Genomic DNA, 27,467 nt, shown 5'->3' with positions numbered 1-27,467 from the left:
GGAGGTATAATGTAGAGATCTTACCAGTCATTCTGTTTGCTGGATGCATGATCTTGACATTTCACAAATACCACATGTCCCTTGCCCCTTTTCAATTGGGCGAGTGTACCATCCTTCGAGCAGAACACCAACCTGTGGATAAACAAACAGAGCCAAAGAGGTAAGCCCCAAATCCTGATTTTTGCTCAAATCTATCTTTTTAATTGAAAATCAGGAGTCAGATCATCAGCAGATATTCAGAATTACAACTAAGTAAATGATTGACATTTGAAAATTTACCATGGATCAAGCCATAATGAACATAGGGTGTGAATTACTCAAAATAAGATACTCATCTCAAATGATAACATGAACATGCCATGTTGAGCTTCAAAGAGGTTGGATCAGCAGACACGCAAGAGCTTGCATGCAGTTGTTTCAATGGACCAGTTAGGCAGAGGTCTTCAAACTTTTTGCTGCCGAGACCCCCCCCTGTGAAAATGTTGAAGGCGTAAGGAGTCTCTCCTAACAAAAATTTCTAGAATCTAGTACTTCTCGTCATTTACAACCATAAATGCCCCCAATTCCCACAGCAAATTATTTTTACAGTGGGGAAATAATATTAAACAGTGTTTAGCAAAGCAAAGGTCAGTGAGCATGGGGGTGTGGTCAGGGGTGTAGCTAAAAACAAAGGGTCTCATTTATGAAGAATTGGCATAGGGCAGCGCTGCAAGTGTTCTTGCTGTGCTTCCCTATGCCAGTGTGAAAGGGCAGCAATGCACCATATTTATAAAATACTGTGCATTCCTGTCATTTCCTCTTGCGTTGGCGCACACATTGCTGCCTAGCACCAACATAGCAAGCAAAAAATACAATGGGTATGGCTCTAATCAGTAAGGCTGAGCCCATAAATAGCAAAACAACCAGAGATGCCAGTACTGATCACTATTCAAATGACTTTGACGGACACAAAAGCTACTAGTCAGTCTGTGTACAGATTATCCAATAATCTTTATTTAATTGAAAAACACAATCAATTTTTTAATAAACTTTTTTTCAAGGGTGACAACGCCAGTTTTAACAAGAAATGTTAAAGAAGTGTTAGAAAAATATAGACACCACAACTAGTTCTGGAAGATCACAACCTAATTAATTCAATCAAAACTTTCATCTTTCATCCCACATTTCCTCAATCATACTACTCAACATTCACACACATACTCATGACCCCATAGGACAAAAAAAGAATTTTTAGACCTTTAAACGGACTAGGGGGCCTAAAACCAAACAATGCAAAAGTTCAATGTGAAGACTTGGCTGTGCACCAAATCTTTAGATAACAATAACAACGTCAAGAGAAAATTTAGACAACGCACAACCAGCCCTATCTGCCTAAGCAGAGCATTTGTTTGATATACAACATCAAACCAAAGGGTCTACGCGTTTCGAATCCCTTTTATTCTTGGGGTTCTCCTCAGGACACAGAATACTATTTTGTGGATCAACCAATGATCAATAAAGTTATTGTTCAACCAGGGGGGCGTAGTGAATTCGATTTTTCGAAAGATGGCGTCATGTAGGAGTCGGATTAGCTGACTTATGAAATGGTTGTACTTTCTGAAATCCAAGATTGTATCTAATGTGACCGGACGTCAGACGGGAAGAGCCAAGTAGTGTGGCGTAATTCTTGTTGCTTAAAGTCACAGTAATAAAGTTTCCGGCATGGCGTTTTGAATGCGCGGTTGCCGTAATCGTGACTGTCCCTTCATGCATTTGAGGCTGTGTTTTGCTCGAACGGCATGGTTCTTCGAGTGGCAGCGAAGTCTGCACTTCATGCGTTTGAAGCTGCGTTTTGCTTGAACAGCGTGGCTCTTCGAGTGGAAGCAAAGTCTGCTACTAGTGCCTCTGGGTAGCACCAACATAGGCAGGATTGTTTTGTGCAGGAAGGGGCACCTTTCTTCACAAAAACAATCCTGAGATGCGTTTTCTTCTTTCTAAGTGAGCTGCAGAATGAAGCATACATGGAAAGAGGAAAAAGCGAGGATAACTTAAAACATTTCTCCTCGTTACACCTCCGCTAGCGAGGCATAGGTTTTTGACGCTGCCCCAGGTTTACATGATTTTGTAAATATGGTGCTGCATCAAATTCCATGGGAACCCCATGCAACGCCCATGGAACACCTACTTGGCGCAGAGTAAGGCAGCGCAGTGAGCTGCTTTCTCTTATTCATATCTATGAGGCCATGCAAAGACGTGCCGGGTGACTTTGCGCCACCTCATAGGTATGGTTGAGACGCTTGTGCCGATGGAGTGTTAAAAAAGTTTTTCAGGTCTTTCACTATCAGGCACCTACATATAAAATAATGGGCAGCGTAACTGAAAAACAAATGTAAAAAGTTGTTACTCAGTGGGAAATGCCCTGTAGTACATTATGAAACCTGTATTAGTTAATGCACTACAGAGGTCTGTGTGTAACCAGAGAGACACAGAAATAAATCTTGGTTGGTGCAGTGGAGTATAGTGACTTGTGTATTTTTCGTGCTATGAGGTCACAGCCTGTGACAGAAAGCACTGTGAATATGTAAGTCATTATGTTATACTTGCATTGCATTACACAAAGTAGAGATAGACTGATACAAAATGTGTAAATAGGTTTACGATACAAATGGTGCTTCCAAATGTAGATTTTAGTCATACCAGAGCGCTTGTAATGCAATCTTTTTTTTCTTACATAACTGTCCCTTCAACACCTCCTCAGGGGTATTAAAGGCTATGTAAATACAGTTATGATTGAAAGCAAGCACTTCACAGCTCAGTTGTTAAGTCTTTGGACTACCACTAAAAAAACAAATCTTTGTCAACACAAAGCCTGAAGTGATTCACTGGTGCCAAGCACCCTTTGCACTTGCAGATTACCTAATAGGGCACATTCGCATTTCTTTCAGGCGACCAGGCACCCTGGCCTGAAAGCTTTTCACAGCAAAGGAGACTCAGCTGGAGCATTTTAACACCTTGGCTGCTAGGGGTTTTCCCGCTGGGTGCTGCCATTCCATAAATCCCACTTTACATGACACAATCGAAATTAGCCATCAAGGGACGGCTGTCTTTTTCCAAAACGAAAGCAAATGTTTTGGATTGTTTGCACATGTAAGGCTGGGGAATGTGCGACTCCACAGCCCCCCTGGGGGTCGCGCCCACAGATTGAAGACCACAAAACTGAAATTTATTTGCATACTCTGAGTATGCAAATAAAATTCTGTTTTGTGGGCCCATTCCAGCATAATTTTATATTTTTGTTTACATAATGATTTTGATTACAGGGTGGCGGTAAAAGGCATTTTTACTTTTTGGATTTAAGAGCAGGGGCGGGAATATGAAACACTTTTTAGCAGAGAGCGGAGTTATGTATATTCTTTTTCACAGTTTGAAATGCGTATAGGAAAGTAAGACAAGAAAGGGTCGGACACCTGCAAATGGCACTTTGAGAAGGTATTTGGGAAAGGGAAAAATGTTTCTTAGGAAAAATGTGTGGTACTCCCAAGATTCCATTGTGTAGGATGCCCATGGCTGAGAAACAGAAGGATTACAAAGCTAAACATAGAAAGATGGGGCTTTTACTATGTGTACCATCAAAGTACTATGAATGACGGAAAATAAAATAAACATTATGGGTTAAAAAGAGAGAATGAATGTGGGCTTTAAAGTTAAATACTGTGCAGTAATAAAACATATGGGAAATTTCTGAAACTATTAAGTTTGATTTAAGCAGGAACTCACAGCAAAGGAAAAGGCCCTACTTCATCCTGTGTTGGTTACCTTTAACGGCATCATAGTGACAGACCACCATCGAGAAAGAGGAATTTATAAGGCCTTTTCCTTAAACTCATAGAGTTAGTTTGGCACCCACAGAAGAAGCCGAAGTATCACATCCTGTACCTAGATCTTAATTCTGCAGTCCTGCACTTTATGCCTGGTGTTCCATGCATCTCACAAAACATATCTCGGGGTCACAGCCACCAGAGCAGTCCAGGCGGTGAGAACAATCAACCACATACAATATCCTATTTCTGCAATGATTACATTTTGCAGCATGATTGCTAAAATCTAATTTCAACATGCTTTATGATAATTATTGCAGATACATGCTTTAATGTGATGGACACATGATACACTGTGACAACAAAAAATATAGAACCTAAAAGAGCCCTACCCACCTGCATACCTATACCCAAATCTCTCTCCATCAAGTAGGCTGTTGTGGCCCTTTACTTATGTGTGGTCCTTTTTGTCCAACTCGCATTTCATTTTTAATTACTCTAGAGCACTTCTCAATGTGTGACTGGCTGATCCATAAATGTAATATAACCTATGTTATGTGATTCATCCATCTCCCAGATCTATCTTTCATACGGCCTACGTAACCCTTCTACATCCATCTCTTTATTTATCATCCATCTACAATTAGTAATTTTTAATTGTCTTTATCAATCTTTTAACGTCTCAACAAGAACTGGCCATCACAGGAATGATAGGTTTGTGTCCAGAGAAAACCATTCGTTTTTTTTAAAGAACCCTCACCCAACAACCTAGTTGGTGGCATGCTTCATCATCGGGTTCCCACCCAAGGCACTGTGTGCACCTCGGGTGTGCTGCGATGCCTGAACTTCAGCAGAGCAGGGTTTTTTGGTGTGTGTAGTGATTTGTGATTTAAAACATTTAATATTGGGGCCCTATGGCAGGGTTAAAAATTACAGGGGAAGTGAACTAGCCTCCCAAATGCCTCACTCTCTTGTTGATATTGATTTATCAATCTTTCCTCATCTATCTATACACTTTTTGCTTTATTTTCCTATCTGTTTCCTCCAACAGTGTTCATGTTTCTTTAATAGTTGTATCCATTTATCTTTATCCATTTATTTTAATTGATCTTCATGTATCCATTAACCTTCCTCAGTCAACTTTAATCCTTCTGTTATCCATCTGTTGTTTTTACGCTGTCTTTATCCAACTACGCAAAATATTGTGTATCTATAGCATTAGTCACTCACAAAACTTACCAGCAAAATTAAATCCAATCCTTCACATTTGTTAATAATGCCAGCAATGCACATTTGATGGACTTATTAATCTTATGATGCCTGTGGCCGCAGTTGATAAGCTAGTAGTCATTGTTAATGTTACTGCTGCAGGAAACTTCACTCACTATACAATAATGGATTGGTTGTAGACACCAAAATTTTCTTTTTCTAACTTGATAAATGAATGACAGTGACAGAGTAGAGAAAAACAATTACTTTTTTTGTGTTTCTCCTGATTTTACTCTGACTTTCTGGATGTCCAGCGTGTAGGTGGTCCACCAGTCTGACCAACTAAAGATTGAATCTTTTTCCCACTGCATCTTCAGCATTAGCAGATCTCCAATATCCACCTCAGTGTACAGTAAGAAGGAATAGGTCTTGTTCGTGGAAACCTCCGGCCTGCAAAATAAAACAGATGTATCGCAGACTTTAATATTGTCAAAGTGTTAAGTCCTAGTGACATAGGACATTCTCAATGTGTGGGAACACAATTACCACATCAAATCCAATGAGTGTAGTGCTGAAAAGGTAGATATATGCTAGAGAATGATGTAATGATGATCAAGGTATTAGCTTCAGTGGTTAAAAAAGAGTGAGTTATTGGGTCATGCAAAGAGCCTTCTCTTATACTAAAACACGTAAGTGTTTAAATATTCCGAAACCAACTTGGTTCTGAGCTTTGTGGAACTCATCTGTTCCAATTAAGGATTGACCCAAGGCCATAAAAACACAAAAGTTAACCATAGCACATGGACAATGTGAAAAATATAGATCTGTTAAAGTAGACAATTGTTGGAGTAAACGGAAACCATACTGCATATTATCATAAACTCGTCATTAGAAACATGGATGAAACATGCAATGATAAGTATCCAAAAACATCAAACAGTTGACTCACAATATAATTGCCATGTCGACGTGCTCATCATGAGTGCCATAAAGAGAGACCAGGAGTGGTTGATTTGTCATTGTGAAGTTCTTTTTCCCGAAGAAATGCACTTTCACTTGATAATGAAACACTGCAGTGGGAGAGTAAACACATTGCATCACTACAAGTTCATGAATATGTCGTAGCAGAACTCATTTACTCATTTCTGTTTCCTTTCCAAATGGGTGTCAGAGATGGAGGGTACAATGTTAGTACATGAAGCCAGATTTTGATGATATTGATCTAGGATAAATATCTATACAATGAGTATCAAAGGGAGTCCTTCAAATTTTTAAGCTCAACCTGAAAATCAGTCATGGTACATGATGGGATTTCATATTTTCACCTACCCATCAGGCCATACTGTGAGATGCTGCCGTTTAAGTCTAACATGTCTAAACAAATCTCTATGGATCTCGGTGAAGGATAAGTGTTGGTGTTAAATATACATCTGACTTTTTGACTAGTTTGTGTATGGAAAGTTTTGAGGTGATCCGTTAAACAGGAGCTGAGAAAAAAGGGAGGTCCCAAATCACGAAATCCCCATGCATTTTCCATAGACTTATACAATAAGGGCTACCGCAAAAACTGCAGAACGGAACTACACCAAATTTAGCAGGAAACTAGATCTTGGTTCGCAGATTGTGCTTTTTGGTGATTTTGTGTAAATCCATTGAGTAGTTTTTGAGAAATTAAGGGTCAGAAATATTTGTATATCTGGATGGTTGGGTCTGTGATAGTCCCGCAAGACTCTCGCGGGAGCACCAATTCAAAATAGAGTGTTCTGATTGGCCTTGGAGCTATTTTTTTCTTGGGCAATTTGCTCCCGCAGGACTCAGATACCCGCGGGAGCAAAAACTCGGATTGGCTGCCAGCAACATCCGATTAATGTTGCTGGCATCCATTACAGGACTCAGGACGTAATCCCCTGTCCTGTAGTTATGCAAAAAAAAATAATATAGGGGGGCAGGGTAGGGAAACCCTGATATCCTGCCCACCTTGGCCCCATGGGGTGAGGGGGACCCACCCAGCCAAAATTGAAAAAAATACTGTAATTTTTTCAGCAATCCTGCTGGATTGTTAAAAAAAATCAAAAGAACGTTGAGCTTCTTTGTTACCCCACAGAACCTGTGCTAATTTTCATGGATGCTTTCAAATAACTTTTAAGGTTGAAATAGCTCACATTTAGCAGATCTGCCAGATTTAGACTAAAGTGCTTGAGTGTGTTCGAAAGATTTGTCATCAATGTGCAATCCCTCCTTATAGGGTCAACGCATTCTGTGCCTATAAAGTTCCTAAGAGTATCTATCCTCCGGCGAGTGAAAAAGGTAGTAACGCCATCGTATTATGGCTGCCAATCCCATTATAAAAGTACTTACCAGACCCATTGCAAAGCGTAATGCCTCGATTGGTGCCATCATATTTAAATTGCAAGTAGAACGCAAGATCTACCCCTCGGTCTCTGTGCATAAAGTGCCATTGATCTATTGTTATAATTTCCGCACCCTATAACAATGTCAGAGGGATTTTCCTCTTATATACTGTTATTAAATGGTTAAAATACCTTCTTCCCATTTCGCCATAAAGTGCTTTATGTGCTTTAACATGAATAGTAATATTATATAATATAAGAAATAAAGGAAAGTACTTAAAGGCCTCTTTTTAATAGTCAAATGGCCACTTTTTCTGTGGAAGTTTGTCCGTAGGACTAGAGATCACAAAACACGACTGGAAGGGGTAAGCAAGTGACGAAGGAGTAGCTTATTGCAAAATACATTTAGATGTAAAACATCAAGGGGAATGCACATAATCCAGTGCTTAATTTGGCCGGGTGATGGGCACCAACTCAAATTTTTAGTGACTGAGACTTATATGTCACCACTGGTATTGTAATCCATAACAAGTGAGAATGAAAGAAAGAAAAGAAGGGAAAGATGGTGGAAAATGAAAAAGGGAGAAAGCAATCTGTAGGATTGAGATAAAGAGACAAGAAGTGCAGGGTGGTGGAAGAGAAAGGCATGCGCTGGAAGCAAGAATAGGGAACCTTGGTATTAGGTAACCATAGCATTTGGCAATTACGGTGGCAGGCTTTTAAGAAACGCTTTGAACTCTGCTCTTCTGTTTTTTTTCACAATTTAAGCACCAGTACAACTTCCAAGGTGGGTGAACATTAAGAGACACAAATGTGTAAAGACCAAGTACCAACACAAGGGAAACAGTTCTGGCAAAGGACAATAATAACTGAAGAGCCATGTAGGAAATATTTGTCCAAAACAGGTCCAGGGGGCTGGATCTATTCCAGAATTTCAAGATAACTACATACAATGTAGTTTCATACAATTATTTTAAATGGAATGTACAGTGGTAATACTGATATTTGGATTGACTGCAGCAATACTGAGCATATAAGGGACACATCAATTAGAAAGCTTTTCACTTAAGGGTAGACAGCGCTGGTAGTCAATGACTGTATTTGACTCTAGTTAAAATTTGTATCCGAGTATTTAGCTTCAGCACTACAAACCATTAATGACTAGTGTATTTAATAGCAAGGTGGTTCTATTGTTGGCTTACCCTACTAAATACAGATGGACACTGCGTATTCTTTATTGTCATAAAAAATCATCATTACAATGTAAAATCTACCAGCTACGACCCCATTTTTTTTTCACAGAAAATTAGAACGTGGCGTAAAAGAGATCACATATATAAAAAGGCGGTTTTGCTTCAGGTAAGGGAATTTAACCACTGTATTATGAATGTAAGTGATGGCTTGTTGCAACTAGTCCAGATATGACAATATTTCTATACTGTGCAATCTATCTACCTCAAGAAATAAGTAGAACCAGTTGGTACTCAATAGCGAAGAAGGAAAAAACTTTAACCACCACAGTCAGACTGCATTAGAGACATACCTTTGTATGGCATCTGAGATCGGGTCTTCAAATACATTTTGCTGCTTCGCTTGCCCCGAACCTTGTTGACCATATAGCCCAGGGTATTGCAGCGGTTCTTCCGACAGCTGAGACAAAGCCCCTTCTCGAACGCTTCCTTCGAGTTGCAACGATAAGCCATACTTTGCTTCTCGTCATGAAGCAGAGAGTCAATGAAGAGGTGAATAGAACGTTCATGAGAACACTTGACTAGCTGGTCAATATCTTAGAAAAAGGAAACCGGAAATAAATTAAATTGACAAAAAGTGATATCATTCAATATAAGTCATTCCTGTCATGAGTTTAAATTACAGATATGTGGTGTCTCCTCCCTACCTGTAACAGTAGGAAACTTAAAAGTAAGATGTATTGCTATATTACAGCCATTCAAATATAATTCCTGTACTTGTATCATGAAGTAATAAATGACCAAAGATTCACATAACTCAAATTATATAAAACCTCCAACTACTCCAATACACTGGATCTTAATACATTTGAATACAGTTATAAAATCACAAAATAGCTACCCCAAATTAAGATACTAAAAGTGAAAAAAAGTTAACTGCATGACATGGTTGCATAATTATCTAACACCTATCAAACAGAGTCAACCTTCTCTCTAGATTCTTAATGTCTCCAACTGTTAAGCTGCAAGGGCATAAAAATAGGCTTTAACAGGTCTCTCATCCACTAGGAACACCTGGAGGAATCTTTCATCATTGAATCCTTGCCCTGATACCTCGAGCATATGAGCAGGTTCAACCTTGACCCTCAAGGGAGCACTTCCAGGGAGAGGGGATCTAAGAATTACAATTTCATAAGGGATTTCCCAATTCTATTTAATTCACATATCCTTTGAGAAGGTTAAAGGAAAGTACAGTGCTTTGGACGGTTAATTACTCCTGCAGGTCAACTTCTGTCTGAAAGGACTATGGTAGTGGAAGTGGAGACAACCTTACAGCATACTTCCCTCTCCATATTTGTTTGATTTTGTGCATAAATATCTAGAAAAACACCATAGAATATACTAGCTTTTCTTTACATATTTAACATCCAGTCTTTTGGGATATTAAAAGATTCTTGAAATTTACGAGGAAGGTTGCAAGGTCTTAGAGACTCACCATAGAAAGATAAAACCTCAGTTGTCACATCATTTAACTCACCCACCCTCTTTTATCAGGATGATTGATCGCCTTGACTGGAGATATGTTTCTTAAATATTCATAGTCAAATAAGCAAAGCTTAATTTTGTCTATCGTCCAAGACATAGGTTTGATTATAATCTTGCCCAATATCTTTGGAACCAAATTGCCTTCTTGCTCAATTTACAGGTAAATGTATCGTAATGTAATTCTATCTATTCTAGCAATGTCGACAAATGACTTTTTGGGGTAATCAGTCTTTCGCCTTCCTCTGCAAATAACACTATCAACCTATCATGGCACGTGGCTTAATCTTCTGTAATACCACTCTCTTATTATTGAGAAAAAGATTCAATTAGATGGGGATAAAACAAACTGGTGCCTGCCCCCCACATCATGGGGAACAGTTGGATTGTTTAAGGGGTTGGTATATATTACACTGCCTGAATTACAACTGCGTTGTGAACTGTAATTACAGTAAAATCTCTCTTCTCAGCAGAGAACCTCCCAAAGTTTCATCCAATCTACTGAATCAAATGCTATTTTCTGATTCACAAAAGCTAAACACTTCTTAAGAACAACAGACTTTGGTGAGAAAAATGAAGAATAGAAAGAGCTTCTCTCAGTTTATCCTTGCATGTACGCCAGGAAGGATAAAGAAACATTATATATATATATATATATATATATATATAAGCTCCAGCCTGTCCCTCGATGCACTTTCCGTGCGGACAAGAACGGGACACCAGATGACGCCACAGCCAGACTTAAAGTACTTTCACTTGTGATGTATTTTTATTCGTGCATACAGGGTGCAAAGCCTATATATATATATATATATATATATATATATATATATATATATATATATATATATATATATATATATATATATATATATATATATATATATATATATATAAAGCTCCGCTGCCAAAGGACAGAAGGACCAGCACTCGTGTCAGTTAAATCCCACTTAAGATTTATTCGCACAAAACAATACAAACGACAGACGCGTTTCAGCCTTAGCTGGCGTAAGCACACAATAGTAATTACCCACAGTGCTGCTTCACTGAAAACGGGATACGGACTACACTTTGTGCTGAGCAATCGATATTTATTAATATGTATGTATATATATATCACGCTCGCTGGGGAGGTCCAACTAGTAAGCCGCACTCTGACACACAACAGCTTTTCCCCAAATCAGCTTTTATTTGGTATGAACAACCATTCTTTCCAGTTCAATAGCGATGCGCCGCTGCCCTGACGCGTTTCGAGGTAGTCTCTTTATCAAAGGGTGAAGCGGTCCCGAGTGCATGCTGGGCATTACCTTCCATATTTATGCGATATCGTACGCCATCAATTGGCCATAAGTTGCTTGCTGGGAGGTGTAGTCCCGATATGTCCTCAGATGTATGCACTCAAAATTACAGACAAATTCAAGGCTCTCCATGAGCCCCCAGAAGCCTGGCTGTTCTTATCCTTTTCGTCCTGTGTATTGCATGTAGAGCCCCGTGAATTGTGAACTCAGCAACCCTCACTTCCGAAGGGGGGGCGGGCTTAGCGCCAGGACAGCCGCTTTAACATCACGCTCGCTGGGGAGGTCCAACTAGTAAGCCGCACTCTGACACACGACAGCTTTTCCCCAAATCAGCTTTTATTTGGTATGAACAACCATTCTTTCCAGTTCAATAGCGATGCGCCGCTGCCCTGACGCGTTTTGAGGTAGTCTCTTTATCAAAGGGTGAAGCGGTCCGAGTGCATGCTGGGCATTACCTTCCATATTTATGCGATATCGTACGCCATCAATTGGCCATACATTGCATACTGGTAGTTGTAGTCCTGATATGTCCTTAGATGGATGCATTCAAGGCTCTCCATGAGCCCCCGGAAACCTGGCTGTTCTTATCCTTTTCGTCCTGTGTATTGCATGTAGAGCCCCGTGAATCGTGAACTCAGCAACCCTCACTTCCGAGGGGGGTGGGCTTAGCGGCAGGACAGCCGCTTATGGAAGGTAATGCCCAGCATGCACTCGGGACCGCTTCACCCGTTGATAAAGAGACTACCTCGAAACGCGTCAGGGCAGCGGCGCATCGCTATTGAACTGGAAAGAATGGCTGTTCATACCAAATAAAAGCTGATTTGGGGAAAAGCTGTCGTGTGTCAGAGTGCGGCTTACTAGTTGGACCTCCCCAGCGAGCGTGATATATATATATATATATATATATATATATATATATATATATATATATATATATATATATATATATATATATATATATATATATATATATTTTTTTTTTTTTTTATCCTTCCACTGAATCTATTGAGAAGCAACTTCACAAAAGCAGTACTTAGAGTCCAGAAGGATAAGGAAAAATGTGTGTCACTAATTATGAGATTTAAGGTTTTTTTAAATAGAAGGCTTTGCTGTGAAATAACAGATTTGTTCATAACAAGGATAAGGAAACCAGCAAAAACCTTAAATAATCTTTAAAGATTAAATATATTAAAGGAGGTCATGCTAAACACTCTGAGATGTTTAAGATTGTGCATCAAGTTTATAGAGTCATTGGTGAAATTCAACCCTACTATAAATGTTGTTTTGTAATTGGAAATCCAGATATGATGTTGAAATGGGAGGTGGTTACCATCTACTTTTGGAACTTGAGTGATACATTGAGTAATAAAGTAATTCAGATATCCTAATGGGAGTATTATAAAGGAAGTATTTGGTTAAAAATGTGCACTTAATTTTAAACCATGGGTTTTTACTTATGAACTCATTTCTTTTTAGCTAGTGTTTCATGCACATGAAATATGTAATTTTTTTATCTTAAAGGCCCTTTTATAGAAATCCAGCAATAACAATAAAGTGAATTTCTCTGCAAGTTTCTGGTTTAAACATTATTATAGCCCTGCTGGTGGTGTCGCTGTTATTCCACATTTTTTCTGTAATTACCAATCAGAGTACATAAACGTCTCTCAGCTGCCTGCTTGGTGGAAAGTCAAGAGCTACAAAATGAATTAATGTGAAATATTCCTATGTCTGAATCCATTGGCAGTAATCATGTTTATAAAATTACTTGGATCAGTTGAGCATGCACACAGCATCCTTCTGAAAACTATAACCCCATGTGGTGAACAGTCCTTATTAGCTAATTCTTCTACAGTGTCCTGAATTTCAAACCTAACTTTAAAAAATTTCAGTTTGCAAGAAATACCTCCAAATCCATTTCCAGCTATTATCCGTAGAGCTTCTCCGAGGTTGCAGCCTGGCTGGAAGCTTCCTCCATTGGGATAGATGTCTATGTGCCCGACAGGTTTTTGAATACCGATACTGCGGTCTGGAGATCCCCTTGTGTACGTATGCAGAACATCGACAAAATCTGCATCATCAGGAGAAAGGCGAATTATGTCTTCGGCATATTCAAAGTTTGGCCCTGCAGGATCCAGACCTGAAGGAAAGAAAGGTTGTAAATGTTTTAATTCAAACAGCAGTTAACGTTGCATAACATATTTTCAAGTTATGTGGGTGGACATCTGGAACTAACGAGGTAACTTGTAAATATTTAGTTATGGATCTTATATATATAGGATAGTCCTCTTCTAGTGTTCTAGTGACATCGCAGACACCGTGACACCTATAGTTCCATCCATGAAATTCCAGGTCAAAGAAGGAAAAATAATCGATGCACAAGCTAGGAGAAAGCTCCCTACACACCATGGACGTTATTTTTTGTTGAATTTCAGAAACAAACTCCTGCATTGGGGGTTGTTTCTGAAATAACAGGTAAAAAAAGCCAGTAGGCCTTCTTTTTTACAGTTTGGCGTAAATGCTCCTTATGGACCAGCAGTAGCTTCTTTGCCAAATGTATCCCCTCCACAGCCCTCAGTATGAGGCTTGGAAAATTGCCCACTATTTCACAAACCTTGAGATTATGGATAACATGAGTGATGAAAATCTGGCCCATTACGACTTGGGGCCTGAGGGTTCATTATAAAAGGAGGAATTACTGGGAAATTTGTAAATTCGAGCCTGATCCCCCAGTAATTCCTCATTTTATGTCTGCCCTTTCAAACTGAGATTTCAGCTGTTTCCACTAGCCTAAGTCGTCTTGTTAAATTAAGAGATTTGCTGTGTTCCCACAAACCTCCTAAATCCAATGGGGACTGATAACTGATGTCGACATCCCGTCGGAATTAAGAAGCCACTTGTAAAGAGGGACCAAGTGGCTGCACCAGCAAAATGAATAAACAACAAGAATCCACTTGATTGGGCGATGTGTTCCCTACTGTGGTGGGGAGCACATAGTGTTTTTAAAATATCCCTCACACACCAACAGGACCCTTGGTGTCATGCTTCATCATTGGGGTCTTCGCACCCCTCTACGGGATGCGGTGTGCTGCGACCTACGACTACGCTGGAGCACTGATATTACAGACTATGCGTGGTGCGTGTGAGGGTTGGTTGTGAGTATGTGGTGAGGTAGTTTAAGTGAGTGAATGGTTAAAAAGTGCCTGCCTCGTGGGGTAGGTCAGAACTATTTTAATGAGCCCCAAGCTGGTACTATTAAAATGGGTACGCACCACGCATAGTCTGTAATATCCGTGCTCCCGCGTAGTCGTAGGTCGCAGCACGCCGCATCCCGTAGAGGGGTGCGAAGACCCCAATGATGAAGCATGACACCAAGGGTCCTGTTGGTGTGCGAGGGGTATTTTAAAAACACTATGTGATCCCCACCACAGTAGGGAGCACATCGCCCGATCTGGTGGATTCTTGTTGTTTATTTATATTGTTTGGGAGAATGAATCCACCCCCTATCTCTCTCTCCCCTTTTGTTAATTATTGCACCAGCAAACTGCCCATTACCTCCTCGTTAGTCTTCCTCGCCACATGACTTACAAAGTGAGCTTCAGCTCCACACCAGAACCCTCCAAAGCAAAAAGTCAGCCTCCCATGCCTCCCATCCCATCCCAAGATGGCCGACCCATTACCACCTGACCTCTATAAGAGGCGGGCCGGCCCAACCCATCAGCCTGTTTTTTTAGTTCTGCGCTGCCGATTCTCCAGAGCGTCTGATCAGGTAAGTTGGGCTGAGGTCCTGCTCCAGCAGGTCCTGGTGCCCTAAGGGGGAGGCCCTGCTCCAGCGGGCTCACACTCTGGTTCCCCTACCTTCTGGCCCTCGCACTGTCCATTTGGCAGCCGTGCCTTCTCTGTTCTCCTTTGTTCTTTGGTTGGGGCACGTTTTCTGTGGACACTTCGTGTCTTTGGGGTCCAGTTTTTCGGCCCTCCCGGTGTTTTTCTGTCCCAGGCTGGTCTTCCTGCTCGTGGTTGCCTCTTTCTGGGGTGGTTCTTCCTCTCGCTGGCCTGTTGGATTTTGCCCTCTTCCGTGGGGGACCCATCGTGGTCCGTTGGTTTCTTGTGAGTTTCCATGAAGCCGCTTGGCTTTGGTATGTGCTCACTTTGTTAGTCATGTGGCGAGGAAGACTAACAAGGAGGTAATGCCCCGGTTACTTACCAGTAATCTTCATTACACCGAGTATAGTCTTCCTCGCCACATGAGTTCCCATCCCTCCCTCCCTGTCTGGCTATTGGCTTCATGTTTGTGCTTGGTAGTTTCAGGCTGAAGGGTTGGGCTGGCCCGCCTCTAATAGAGGTCAGGTGGCAATGGGTCGGCCATCTTGGGGAGGCATGGGAGGCTGACTTTTTGCTTTGGGGGGTTATGGTGTGGAGCTGAAGCTCATTTTGTAAGTCATGTGGTGAGGAAGACTATACTCGGAGTAATGAAGATTACCGCTAAGTAACCGGGGCATTATCTAGCAGGCTTAAAATGGCGATCTTTTATGCTTTTAAGTAAATGACCTAATACAGCATTTTCAAAGCTCCGTTGATGTGATTTGCCAAGAATGAATTGTCAGCCCTGAGGCAGCATGTGCACCCACTCAAGGGCCTTGCCTCTCTAGACCAATCACAGGATAGCGGAGTCTTTATTAAAACCACCTGCGCACGAGAAGTCACGCAACCAACGTCAGTGTCATGGCGTGCTACGTCTACTCTTTAACAAAGACCGTATGAACTATAATAACCCCAGTGCCCAGCTGGAGTCAGGAATGGCGGGAAACACGCTGGCAGAAGAGCAAAGGCTACCAATTCAGCTCAATAACGGCGGAAATTACAGCCCATGCTGCTATAGATAAAAATAAACAATACAAAAGAAAGAGGGACCGCCAAGATGCTTGCTCAAGGTATAAACAAACAAACTAATCAAATACAGAGTTTGGGAAAGAAACCCGCGCAGCGTGCAGCTGTGAAATCGAGTAACTTTGAAAGCGGCAACAAATGGCTGGCAGAGTTTCGAACATATGTCCGCTTTGAAAAATGGCAGGTTTGACGTGCAGGTCAAGCCTGAATTCATCCTCAAAGTTTGCAACAGTTACAGCTGAAAATGATTGTCAGTCACTCAGTCAACCCATCTTTATTCGGCAGTAGGCCATAAAAGCATAAAAACATTTCTAAATACAAAATATTATAATTTAAATAAGACACATTAAACACATCGATTGTAAACTGTTAGCCTAAAAAACGGGAGAGGTTTATGGACACAGGACCCCGCGATATATCTCCAGATGAAAACAAGCACTGGAAAAACAATAAGTCTGGTCTTAGCAAACAGGGTTTGACAGTTATTGTTTATTTTTGATTGCAAGCGTAGTCCAAAAAGAAAAGATTATCAATAAAAACAGTAAATGAAAAATAATAAAAATTTGTATAATATAATTTGAATAGAAATGTTGGGATGCTTTCAAGAAGCCTAATGTACTTAGGATAGGTAGGTAGAAAAGCCCACATTAGTTTCAATTATCATCAGAGAAAAATATATTACTATTGATGCTTGATTTACTGCAATCTGAAGACATCATAAAAAAACAATGGTCATGGATGGGAAGGAAAAATGGAATTGCCAAACAAACTATTGGCCCACCAGTCAAGCAATTGGAGTGCATTATTTTCTGGCTACCATCTGCATGTGATCAGGTAAAGCGCCATAACTCACAGTACAAGAGTCAATGGCTCAAATAAGCCACTCTGTTTCGCACTGCTGCCTGATGTGGTGGGCTTAAACAAATGACAGCTGAACAGGCCAATAGATAACGTTGGCTAACAAAAGCCTTGCGCCCACCTATTGCCTATTTTTCCCTCCACATTACACTTCCTGTCTTTTTATCTCCCTACTGTTTCATAATGGTTTTCTCTCTTTGTTACTGCTGAACTCTCACTTCCGACTTCACTTTTCCTTTGCTACTTTTCTATCATCCTCTGTTCTCCGATTGATGTCTTCTTCTTTTTGCTCTGGGTGAAAGTCTAATGGTCAAATATAGTCCTGGTGCCTACAAACGTGTGCTGGTGTCCACTACCTGAAAGCACCGGCACAAATTCAACACTTCCTTGAAAACCTGATCAACCACCAAACTGAGGAGCCAACCCTCGGGGAAGCATCAGATTGAAGATGTACAGATCAAAACCAGCCCAATGATCAGCTGTCCTTTGGTACATCCATAGATGTTAGGAGTAGATGTTTATATATATATTCTACGGTACAGTTCTATGGCCGCCGGTTCAAAGATTCTGGACTTTAATGAGAAGCTTGGTTAAAAAGATGCTCAAGAAGGAGGTGCGGAGAAGAATCCTTCTACAATGATCAGAGAACAAGGTCTTGTATCATGGTTCAACAGATCTTCAAGAAGAGACACTTTCTAGCTCACTGCAGTGAAGCAGTTTGTAATCACTGCAGCGGGCAAATCAATTCTCCTTTTGGCGACCAATGGTAGAGGCTATGGAACTTTAAAGGATTTATGGTATTTCTTCTTATGACTGCTAAAGATCCTACCCTAACCAGTGAGCCCATTAATTCCATGTCAAGACCTGGTTATTTCACTACGGAGAGTATGTTCCAAGCGTGGAGAAAATAGAGAAGGTGAGGTGGTAAAAATGAGAGTAAATGCTGCCATCACCCAATCTAGCAGGGTTTCAAAACCTCATAGGTGGAGGAACAACCCTCCTTCATGAGTTCGGATTCACTCTTACACCTCAGCTCCGGTGTTTACAAGGAGAACATTTATTGCAACTGGTCGTCCATGCGAACTCATATAGTTTTTCTTCCCTATCGGCTTTCATAAAATCATAGCAAACTCATATGTGGCCACATTGTAAAGCAAATTTGACATGCGCTACTTGTATCGCCTCTGTGGTAATTTAATGTTGTGCTTGGTGCACACACCTTATACTACCATATTGTGAAAGTATATTTCTCTGGAGATGATATGTCATATATTTGTGAATGTTTTTTGATAAGCATTCTGATGTGGTGGTGATATATTCATGTTGTTGTTTTTTGCAGCTTGCTATTTGTCCTGCTTTATTGCAATGTGATGTTGTGTTGTACTGTGGTTGTTGTTTTTGTTTCTATTTTGACTATTTAATTGTACTCTCACCTTTTATCTTTTCACTGTGCTATGTTGCTTTGTATATGATATTGTGTTATGTTCTGTTGTTTACTATAACTGTTCCATATTTCCTACCAAAAGCAGCACATCTGTAAAGCTCTTATGACAATCAACCATTATCCACTGTCTAAGGTGGTAAAACAGCACCGCTCCAGCTTTTGAACTATGTAAAGTGCAAGTCATCCCAAAACTTTAGCAGAGCCCTTGTCTTAATTAGTGTTTGTAGCCCACACTAAACGTGAGAAGGCCCATAGTGTGCTGTGTTTTATATTCACATCAAAGATAGCAAGGCGTGAGGACTAGCTGTGCCAAAAATGCGTAGAAACTCAACCTGGGAAGAATTCTCTTGTGAAACCCCATTCCATAATCATTTCCAGTGTTTGCAGGAAACATCTGAAGCAAATAAACCATTCCAGCACTCTGGCTGCCCCATTCACTGAAAGACACTGGAGCCACTCACTGTGAAATGGCTGAGAAGTCATATACACAAGCTCTTTAGATGACTACAAGCCTGGCTGGTACACACAACAGACAATATCTGCACAGCAGATGCACAGTGACCTCCCAGCACCAACTGAGGACAGAATAAGCCGATTAGGTCTAGGGAAGAGGCAGCCAAACTTCAGGGGTGCAGTCCTGAAATTGACAGCCTTTTAAAGGCACATCTATGTTAGGATCCCATTTTCTATGTAGGCCAGCCCACCTCTATGCGATTCACGTCAGAGGGTATCAAGGGTAAACCACAAGGGGGTGCTCCAGCACTGTTGCAGCTGGGGCTCAACTGAAGTGGTGCATATTCATCCAGATGCCGTAGGTAGTTTTCCATCCATGCTTCCTGTTGTATCAGTTATCTTATTAATCATTTACAGGACTTTTGGTCCACCAGGAGGAATGAGCTGCAGGCACTTACAGGCATGTGGCATAACAGGAAGTTGCAGGACCTGCTCATGTGGCCTGTGATGTATGCACAGGAAATGGGTACTGCACATAGGTTGTGTCCTGTGTAGCTGGAAGCAAAAGCTACACTAAGTCCTGATAAAGCGCGCGGTAGAGCAGGAAGAAATAGATAATCTCAGAACCTGTGATGGAGCACGGACCAAGCACTGTATGCAGGGTTGTCGTGCATGCAGTAAGATGCGACAGCTGTACTATGTAGTCTTAAGGTGTGATGTGGTCCAACAATAATCGAGAGGTGGTCATAGAATCTTGGGCGTATCATGTGTCGCATCGAAGTATGCGGAGTCCCAGACTACTGTACATATATTCCAACTTGGACTTCTCCTGTCATTATAGTCAAGTGATATGATCAACAGGTTAATGCAGGTTAAATCCTGTGCTTCACACATCCTCCATTCTAACACATACCTTTTGCAAAAGGAGTAGTCCAAAATAAGCCTCACAGCGCTAGACGATGACAGAGTTCATACCAGCTACTAAAATAAACAGCATTTAGAAACTGTGTAAAAGAGCACTGGCCTTCAGGGTAAAAGGAGGGCATGCCGCCATTTTAAATCCCAGCGGTCTGATACACATTGTTGCGGGACGTGTTCTTAATGTTGCAGTGTATGCTCTGCACATCATAGAAAAAACTAAACAGGTTTGCCTGACTTTTGACTTACAAAAGTGTAAAACAAGTTCCGGTACACATCAACAAGACATGTGAAAGTACAGATTATCTAGAAATTTCAGGAACCATTCATTCAAAGTCGATGCTTTCAAGTTGAGAATACGAGGCGGGGCCTTTTCTCAGAAAGATAGGGTTGTCGACAAAAGCTGTCATTATCTCACTGACTTGCAGATCCTCTAATGCTTGGGTACTCGCAATAATTTCCCCAGGGACCGAAACGTATTGCTGACAGTAGGGTGAGGGTCAGTGCGGTATAAGTTGGGCATGGGGGAAGCGAAGCATGTAATTTTTTTTTTTTTGTAAACAGATTTTTATTGGCTTTTCAAGGTGACATCATAGGAAAAACAGCCCAGAGGGCACAACATGTGATCAAACGGTGCAATTAAAGTCCAGTGCAGTTATCCCCCCGCCCATTGTCATAAGGTCCGCCTTCTGAAGCATGTACATGTTATGGACTGTGACTGGTGGGGTTATTTTGAGGGTAAATTATATCCTTCCTATGCCTTTGTCCCCTCAATTGCCATTATGTGAGAGAGGTTGCTGCACCACAGAAGGTTCGAGCCAGATACCTGGCTCTGACTCAGCTCGAGGTTCTCTGGGATCCCCGAGCCCAAAACTAACCAAACCTTCCTGAGGCTTCAGCCTGCTAGCCACACTCTAACCTCATAGCCAAAAAATAAAAGACAAAGCATTAACTTTGATGTAAACCGTGAAATTGAAAGAGATACCCCTCTAGTGGCTAAATTGTACAATATGAAACCGGAAGACGTGGGCTCAATCCCGGCTCCACCACTTGACCAAATTGTGTGATCCCAGGCAGTTGTTTTATTTCCCTCTGCCTCCTTTCTCTTCGTTATGAAAGTACTTTGAAATACATACGCTCAGAATCTGCTCGGTGGAAAGCGTTCTCTTGTGTTTGATAAAAGAAACTATTAATTTGTTCCAAGTACAATAACAACCTTTTCCGCCCAGAGGGTGCACTTGACACAAGACTTGTCTCTTGGTTTACTTAATGGTTTTGTTGGTAGGGCGGCGGAAGGCATTATTGTTTCCAAGTTCATGTACGAAAATGTTGCTTCTAAAAATGCCTCTCAATGCAATCTTATGTACTGAAGTGAAATGCTTCTGCATGATGTAGAGAGCCATTCGGGCTCTCTCCTACATTGTATCCACTTCATACACGCACGCACGCATACCCCGGGGCGGGCTCGCGCCGGGGTATAAATAAACATGGCGGAAGACCGCTCGGGGTCTTTCCGGCTAACTGTGCAACTGTCTCTGTGTCCATTTACTATATGCCCCTACCCACGTGTTGAGCCTATCCTAACACGCCACATTGGCGACGAGGGTGGGATACCTTCACGCGTGCCGAGCAGTTGTATCCGCTCGGGGTCTTTCCGGCTAACTGTGCAACTGTCTCTGTGTTCATTTACTATATGCCCCTCACCCACGTGTTGGGCCTATCCTAACACGCCACACATGTTAATGAAACACAAGTTTGAATTGTGAAGAGAATTTGTTTGTTTGTTGCACAATGTTTTTAAAATTAACACATCCCTGAAGAGGAGGTTGCAGGACACCTTCCTTGTTTCTTTTCCTTTAGTTTAGTTAACATGTAAATAACTGCTTGCCCCTTTAATAGTTTTCTTAATGTCAATTCTCTGTCAAGTAAACAGCAGCTCAGTGCTGCTGCTCAGCAGGGGGTACATGTAAAGGTAAGGGGGGGTGCAGGAGTTCTCTGACCCTCCTTTGAGTATCCCTGCTCTAATGAGTGTTTCCGCGAACCACGAACCACACAATTCCAGGGTATAACCCCTTCCCTGCGGGGGTAATTCCCCCATGGTGTGGGGGGGGCGCACGCGGCGCTGCGGTTGCTCGTGAAGAGACCAGCTCATCATGAGTCACTGTGGAGCTGTGCTCATGACGAGCTGGTCTCGTCACGACCCCACCCACTGATTAATTTGCCCGTACAGATGGGGAATAAATCGCGCGTGGGCAGCGTGGAGCCGTTATGAGGAGACCAGCTCGTCATGAGCACAGCTCCACTGTGACTCATGACGAGCTGGTCTCGTCATGAGCACCTTAAGAACAGAGCTTGTGAGTGAGGTTAGCAGCAGGGCGACTTTGTGGAAAGTCTCTTCACCTCTTTGTAAACCAAAGGGCCTGATTCAGAGCTTAGCAGTGTGGATTTAAATATCTATACCGCCAAGACTGTGGTCCACCCGCCTGATTTTAATGCGACAGAGCACCCGTTAAAGCACAGGGGAGACTACCCCATCTCCGCCATAATTGAATCCCTCTGATGAAGTAAGGGCTGTCGAAGGCTGACTTCTAATTCTGCCCAACTAAATAAAATGGGCAGAATTAAAGGTCAGTTTTCACTTCCTAATACCACCAGGAAAACCCTGGCGGTAAGAGGTAGTCAAATTATATAACACTCCCCTCGCCATGGAAGAGGTCTCCCATGCCGATGGGAGCATTGTCTTTTGTATTTTCAAGAAGACAATCCCACTTCGGGATTTCGTTTTTGAAAATAGAAAAGAAAACAGTTTGCTTTACGGCTCCATCATGCTTGACGAAGCCATGCATCAAACTGCAAAAAGAATTGACTGGAACCGCTGTGACAGTGGTTCCTTGCAATGCTTTCAGAAATGACCGCCCACCTGGCTGTCATTTCATAAATTGGCGGGCGGGGGTGCAGTCAAGGCAACAGAGTCAATTACTCCATAGTCATGACTGCCAAACCTCCAATCGCCAAATTATGAATCGGCCACTCGGTGTTTAAAATCGGGGGTTGTAAACTCAGCTGTATCCCCAGAAATTGTTGATGAGCTTACCTTGTAGGGCTAGATCAATTATAACTCACAACTAATTAATGCTGAAGCCAAGTCGGATTTGAATCATAACAAATAACACCTGTACAGAGAAATACATTTACAGACAAAGATCTGCAGTAATTACAGAACAATAACCATACAGAGAACCCCTTACAGAGAAAATAGGTTTAACAGAACAACTTTACAGAGAAGACCCTACAGAAAAAATAAAGTTTCAAAACCTATATTTACAGTGAAACTACATCAGAGAAATACCCTGCCAGAGACTGCCCTACAATGAAAACCAGTTACTGAGAAATGCCTTTGCGGAGAAATGTCAATAACGAAACTTCAACAACCATTTTTCTTTTAGCATTAGGAATACTGCTACACTGCAACCTCTGATGAATTTATTGACATGAAAAAGGTAGATTATCAACTGTCTCTTACATTTTTACTTACCCTAATTCCAAACCTACCCCCAACACTCCCTGGTTGACCAAGTATAAAATGTGGTATAACCATAGCTTGTCCATAAAAATGTAACCACCTCCGTCCGTCCTACAAATGTCCAAGAGTAGGGGCATTTATATTGCACTTGCAATGGGCGCGTGTCCTAGAAATTAAACATGGTGATTCCCTTTGTTTCTAAGAAGCCACCAGTGGGACTTCGGTGCAGGTGATTTCACCACTTCTGCTCTCCTCAGGGTCTCAGACCACTTTGAGTGTTGCCCTCCTGCTCAAAAAAGTAGGCAGAATAGGCAAGTGTTGACACTTGGGCAGGAGGAAGGAGATCTTAGCGCCATAACCCTGCATGTTTACTTAGCAGCCATTTTAATGTAGCCTCTGTGACCAAGGGATAAGATGAAAGAAGCCAAAGCTGGCATAATAGCTATGCAGCTACCAGAAATGTAATAGGACATAAGATACTGAGCCTTTTGGAAGGGATGATTTGCTTCCAGCAACCTTAAACTCATCATTAAACTGAAGATATATCGGGTCTCATAAGGAGGGAGAGGTTCAGCAATGCCGGTCGATCCCCTCACTATTGATGAATGAATGAATGGATGAATGAATGAGCAAATTACACAGTGCACGGCTACCCCAAAGAGTGTGTAGCCGCAAACGGGCTAAGCCCTGGTATGTACCGACCAACCAAATACGTATTGCCCTATAGAGAAAAGGCAGGGTTTAGGTCTTTTTCGGAATATGGTCTCAGAGGGGATCAGGCGAGGTTCACGAGGAGCTCATTCCATGCCTTGGCAGCAAGAAAGGAAACGGCTCTGCCTCCCTTTGGGACATGTTTGGAGCGTTGGATGGACAGAGATGAGGCAGAAGCAAAGCACAACAGTCTACAGGGAAGATACGGGATGAACCCCTGGATTATGCTGCCACCCCTCTGAGTATACACAGAACTTGGGCAGTGGGGGTATTAGCTACCTTATAAAAAGGGGTGCACTTTGGGGTCCCTCCCTCAATATCATGACCCAGCTATGGTGTCTGATAATTGCCTTAAAGGGTCAGCTCTCAGTGGGTTCATCGATTGGGGTCTAATGCAGACCCGGTGACTATTAATGTCTGCCTACAAGTATCGTCTAAATAGTTGTGTTCTTGGAGTGTAGTTTCCTGACGGAATAAAGATTGCCTTTTGCAAGTGGCAATACCAATAGACATCCACCGGTAGCATAAGTCACCTATGGGCACTGCTTATGCCTGTATGGAATGTGCTTAAAACTGTAGGAAACAGACCATCCACCATCACTAGGTATCTACCACGCCATCATAACCACATCTTTTCCCGCTCTTTTCTCCTACACCTGTGCATAGACGGTGTAACGTGCTTACTGTGACATGGTGTGAGCCATCTCAGCTATAAACGTACAACAGCAAAACAATTTCCATGTATGCCACACTACAGAAGTGTAACAAAGGCTCCTGCAGCCCGTGCGGTGCAAAGGGGTCCTCAACACTTCAAGTGGACGACCCCCCAACCCAATTCAGCCCAAAACCAATGAATATTGATGAGACCTTGGAGGCTCGGGCCACCATCACATTCTGCCGGGGGGCTCCATCATTTAGCGTTACGCCACTACCACACTACACTCAAGTCCTTTCCATCCAGCCATAAACCAGCATCTATCTACCTCTCACTACTTTTGGTAAAATGGTCGCCCGACAAAACATTAGGAGCACAACATCACAACACTATCCACATAAGCCACACAAGAGGCACACTTTTCCATTCTAATCACTCCCATGGAGTGTGGTATGCAAAAGTAAAAATGTACTTTGGTGCCTCCTTCGGAGTATGGAGAGGTACATAAATTCAAGAATAATAACTTGGGTGAGTGCAAATGGCAGTGTGGGATGGCAGCACATGCGCCATTTTGTGTCCCATCCCACGTATTGGAGACTCTTCGGTCCTTGTTTGGGTGACATTCCATTCTCGACTAGTGTTATAGGAAAAGATCTGAGAGGATAACATCACCTTCCACCAATCAACCCATCCCACGTATTGGAGACTCTTCGGTCCTTGTTTGGGTGACATTCCATTCTCGACTAGTGTTATAGGAAAAGATCTGAGAGGATAACATCACCTTCCACCAATCAACTGAGACAATGAAGGCCCATGCAGAAACTCTGGAGACTCTTTAAAAGATGCACCAATGGCAGACACATGATACCAAGCAAGAACTAGCAGCCTTGCTAAACAAGTACGCAGCGACAGGGGAACACACTGAAATCAAGATTTCACAGCAGTGGATTCCCTGATCAACCTTTTGAAGATACATGAGAAACCAAGATCTCACAAGGGAAAGTGCTAATCACAGAGGTTCAATTCCAAACAGATAAGACTAAAGTCTTAGAAATGCTCTCACTACAACAAGGTACACTTGGTTAGAGGCCCTGAGAAATCATAATTAGGTCTTCAAAAGAAAACCTGTAGCATCTCTTCATAGACATGCTTGGCCTTTATGTGATTCTGAAAAACCCCAGAATCAAGGTGCAGGGATTTAAACTATGTCCAAAGTGTGGATTCAGATATGACTTCCAGAGTCCGCTAGGCCGATATCTAAGTTAACAACAACTACCAGGAAGGTGCTTATAGAGGTTGATCTCGAGGGAAGGATGCCTCAACCAAGGTACTGTTAGTTTCCTTCCCAGCAGTGACTGTCCACTTTTTTGGAGAGACCAACAACCAACACAGAGAGATCCAGAACGTATATTGGTTATTTGATTTTGATTATACACACTTCTTGTTTATCATGGCGAGTTAAGTAGGTTCCAAGGACGATCGTGATGAAGTGGATCAGGCTAACTATAGGTAAGAAATTTGAAAATAGGCAATTTGCATTTCATTCGGATTCAGCTACGAAGTCCTTGCCGGCATTCTGTAAAAAGCTTAACCAGAGATGTACGGGTTGTGAAGGAGGAGCAGAGCCCTGGAGAGCCTTCAGGTTATCAAACCCCAGCAATATCTCTATGGGCAGCTAGAGTCAGAGTTCCATCGAGCGTTCACATCTCACGCTCCCTGACTCCTGAAAGATCACCAGAGGGCGTTCATGAAGCAGAAGAGCCAGAGACTGTACTTAAGCCTTTCGTGATCCTTTTATTGAAATGATGAAAATAAACCTTTGGCAAGGAACTGCAATTCCTGGTTGCATTTCCTGTTTAATTTTTTTATTTTTAATAAACAATGACATCCAGATACTTGCTAAAGGGCGAGCCAACAGATTGCATTCAGACATGCGCTCACCAGTTAATGAAAGCCAGATCATCGTCATCCCTTGGAAGTCCTTGCAGAGCAGCCTGTACCATCTATGCGCAGTTCACAATGCAGATTCTGTTCTAACAACAGCCACTATTCCAGAGGGGAACTTGGAAGCATCCGAACTGTACAGACCAGCGACAGATCTGACCCAATGAACATATTCAAAGATACAGGCGGCTCTTGTCCATGTATGGTGCCTCATCAGTGGAAGGGGTAGACTAAAGCTACATCCTGGGACCACTTGTGTACTGTCCTCTAACCTTGGGATGTGAAATCCTTCTACAACATTGTATGTGATCTTTATGCTGAGCAACCCCAAATCTTTTCTTTCCCATTTCTTATGCCCTAAATTCTTGTCAATTGCTATAAATGGCCTTTAAGGACAATCCAATAAAATTGGCTTAAGTCGCTCTGAAGTGTTTACAGATTTGCGTGTGAAATAGCGAGAGATGGCGAGATGAGGCTGAACTGATCTGATTTGTGGCTTAACTTGGCGGGGGAGCCACAAGCTCCAATTGAATAAGACTCCCAGATTCCACGCGGGATGAAAAACTGAAGTGGGCTCATAAGTGCAGGCCGATCGGACAAGAAGGGGCTGTGTGTTATCTGAGAGGAGGAGGATCCCGGTCATGCTGCCACTGGGACAAGGCCAGATGCCCAGCTTCCAGGAGCTATCTT

At 42.0% G+C, this 27,467-nt stretch overlaps 1 protein-coding gene across 1 annotated transcript in view; it reads right to left on the bottom strand.

The window, feature by feature from the left end:
• LPL (lipoprotein lipase) overlaps positions 1–27,467 on the bottom strand; it is a 77,259-nt gene that overhangs the window by 7,606 nt on the left and 42,186 nt on the right. The window contains exons 5-9 of the mRNA XM_086947471.1: positions 13,291–13,524; positions 8,901–9,143; positions 5,956–6,076; positions 5,274–5,456; positions 25–132 (exon numbers count right to left, since the gene is read on the bottom strand). Coding sequence (XP_086803597.1) covers positions 25–132; positions 5,274–5,456; positions 5,956–6,076; positions 8,901–9,143; positions 13,291–13,524 — 889 coding nt within the window. The remainder of the gene's footprint in view (positions 1–24; positions 133–5,273; positions 5,457–5,955; positions 6,077–8,900; positions 9,144–13,290; positions 13,525–27,467) is intronic.

Source organism: Lissotriton vulgaris, chromosome 12, assembly GCF_964263255.1.
Source record: "Lissotriton vulgaris chromosome 12, aLisVul1.2, whole genome shotgun sequence".
Classification (NCBI taxonomy): domain Eukaryota; kingdom Metazoa; phylum Chordata; class Amphibia; order Caudata; family Salamandridae; genus Lissotriton; species Lissotriton vulgaris.
The sequence above is the reverse complement of the archived record's forward strand: the minus strand, read 5'-3'. Positions and strand labels throughout refer to the sequence as shown.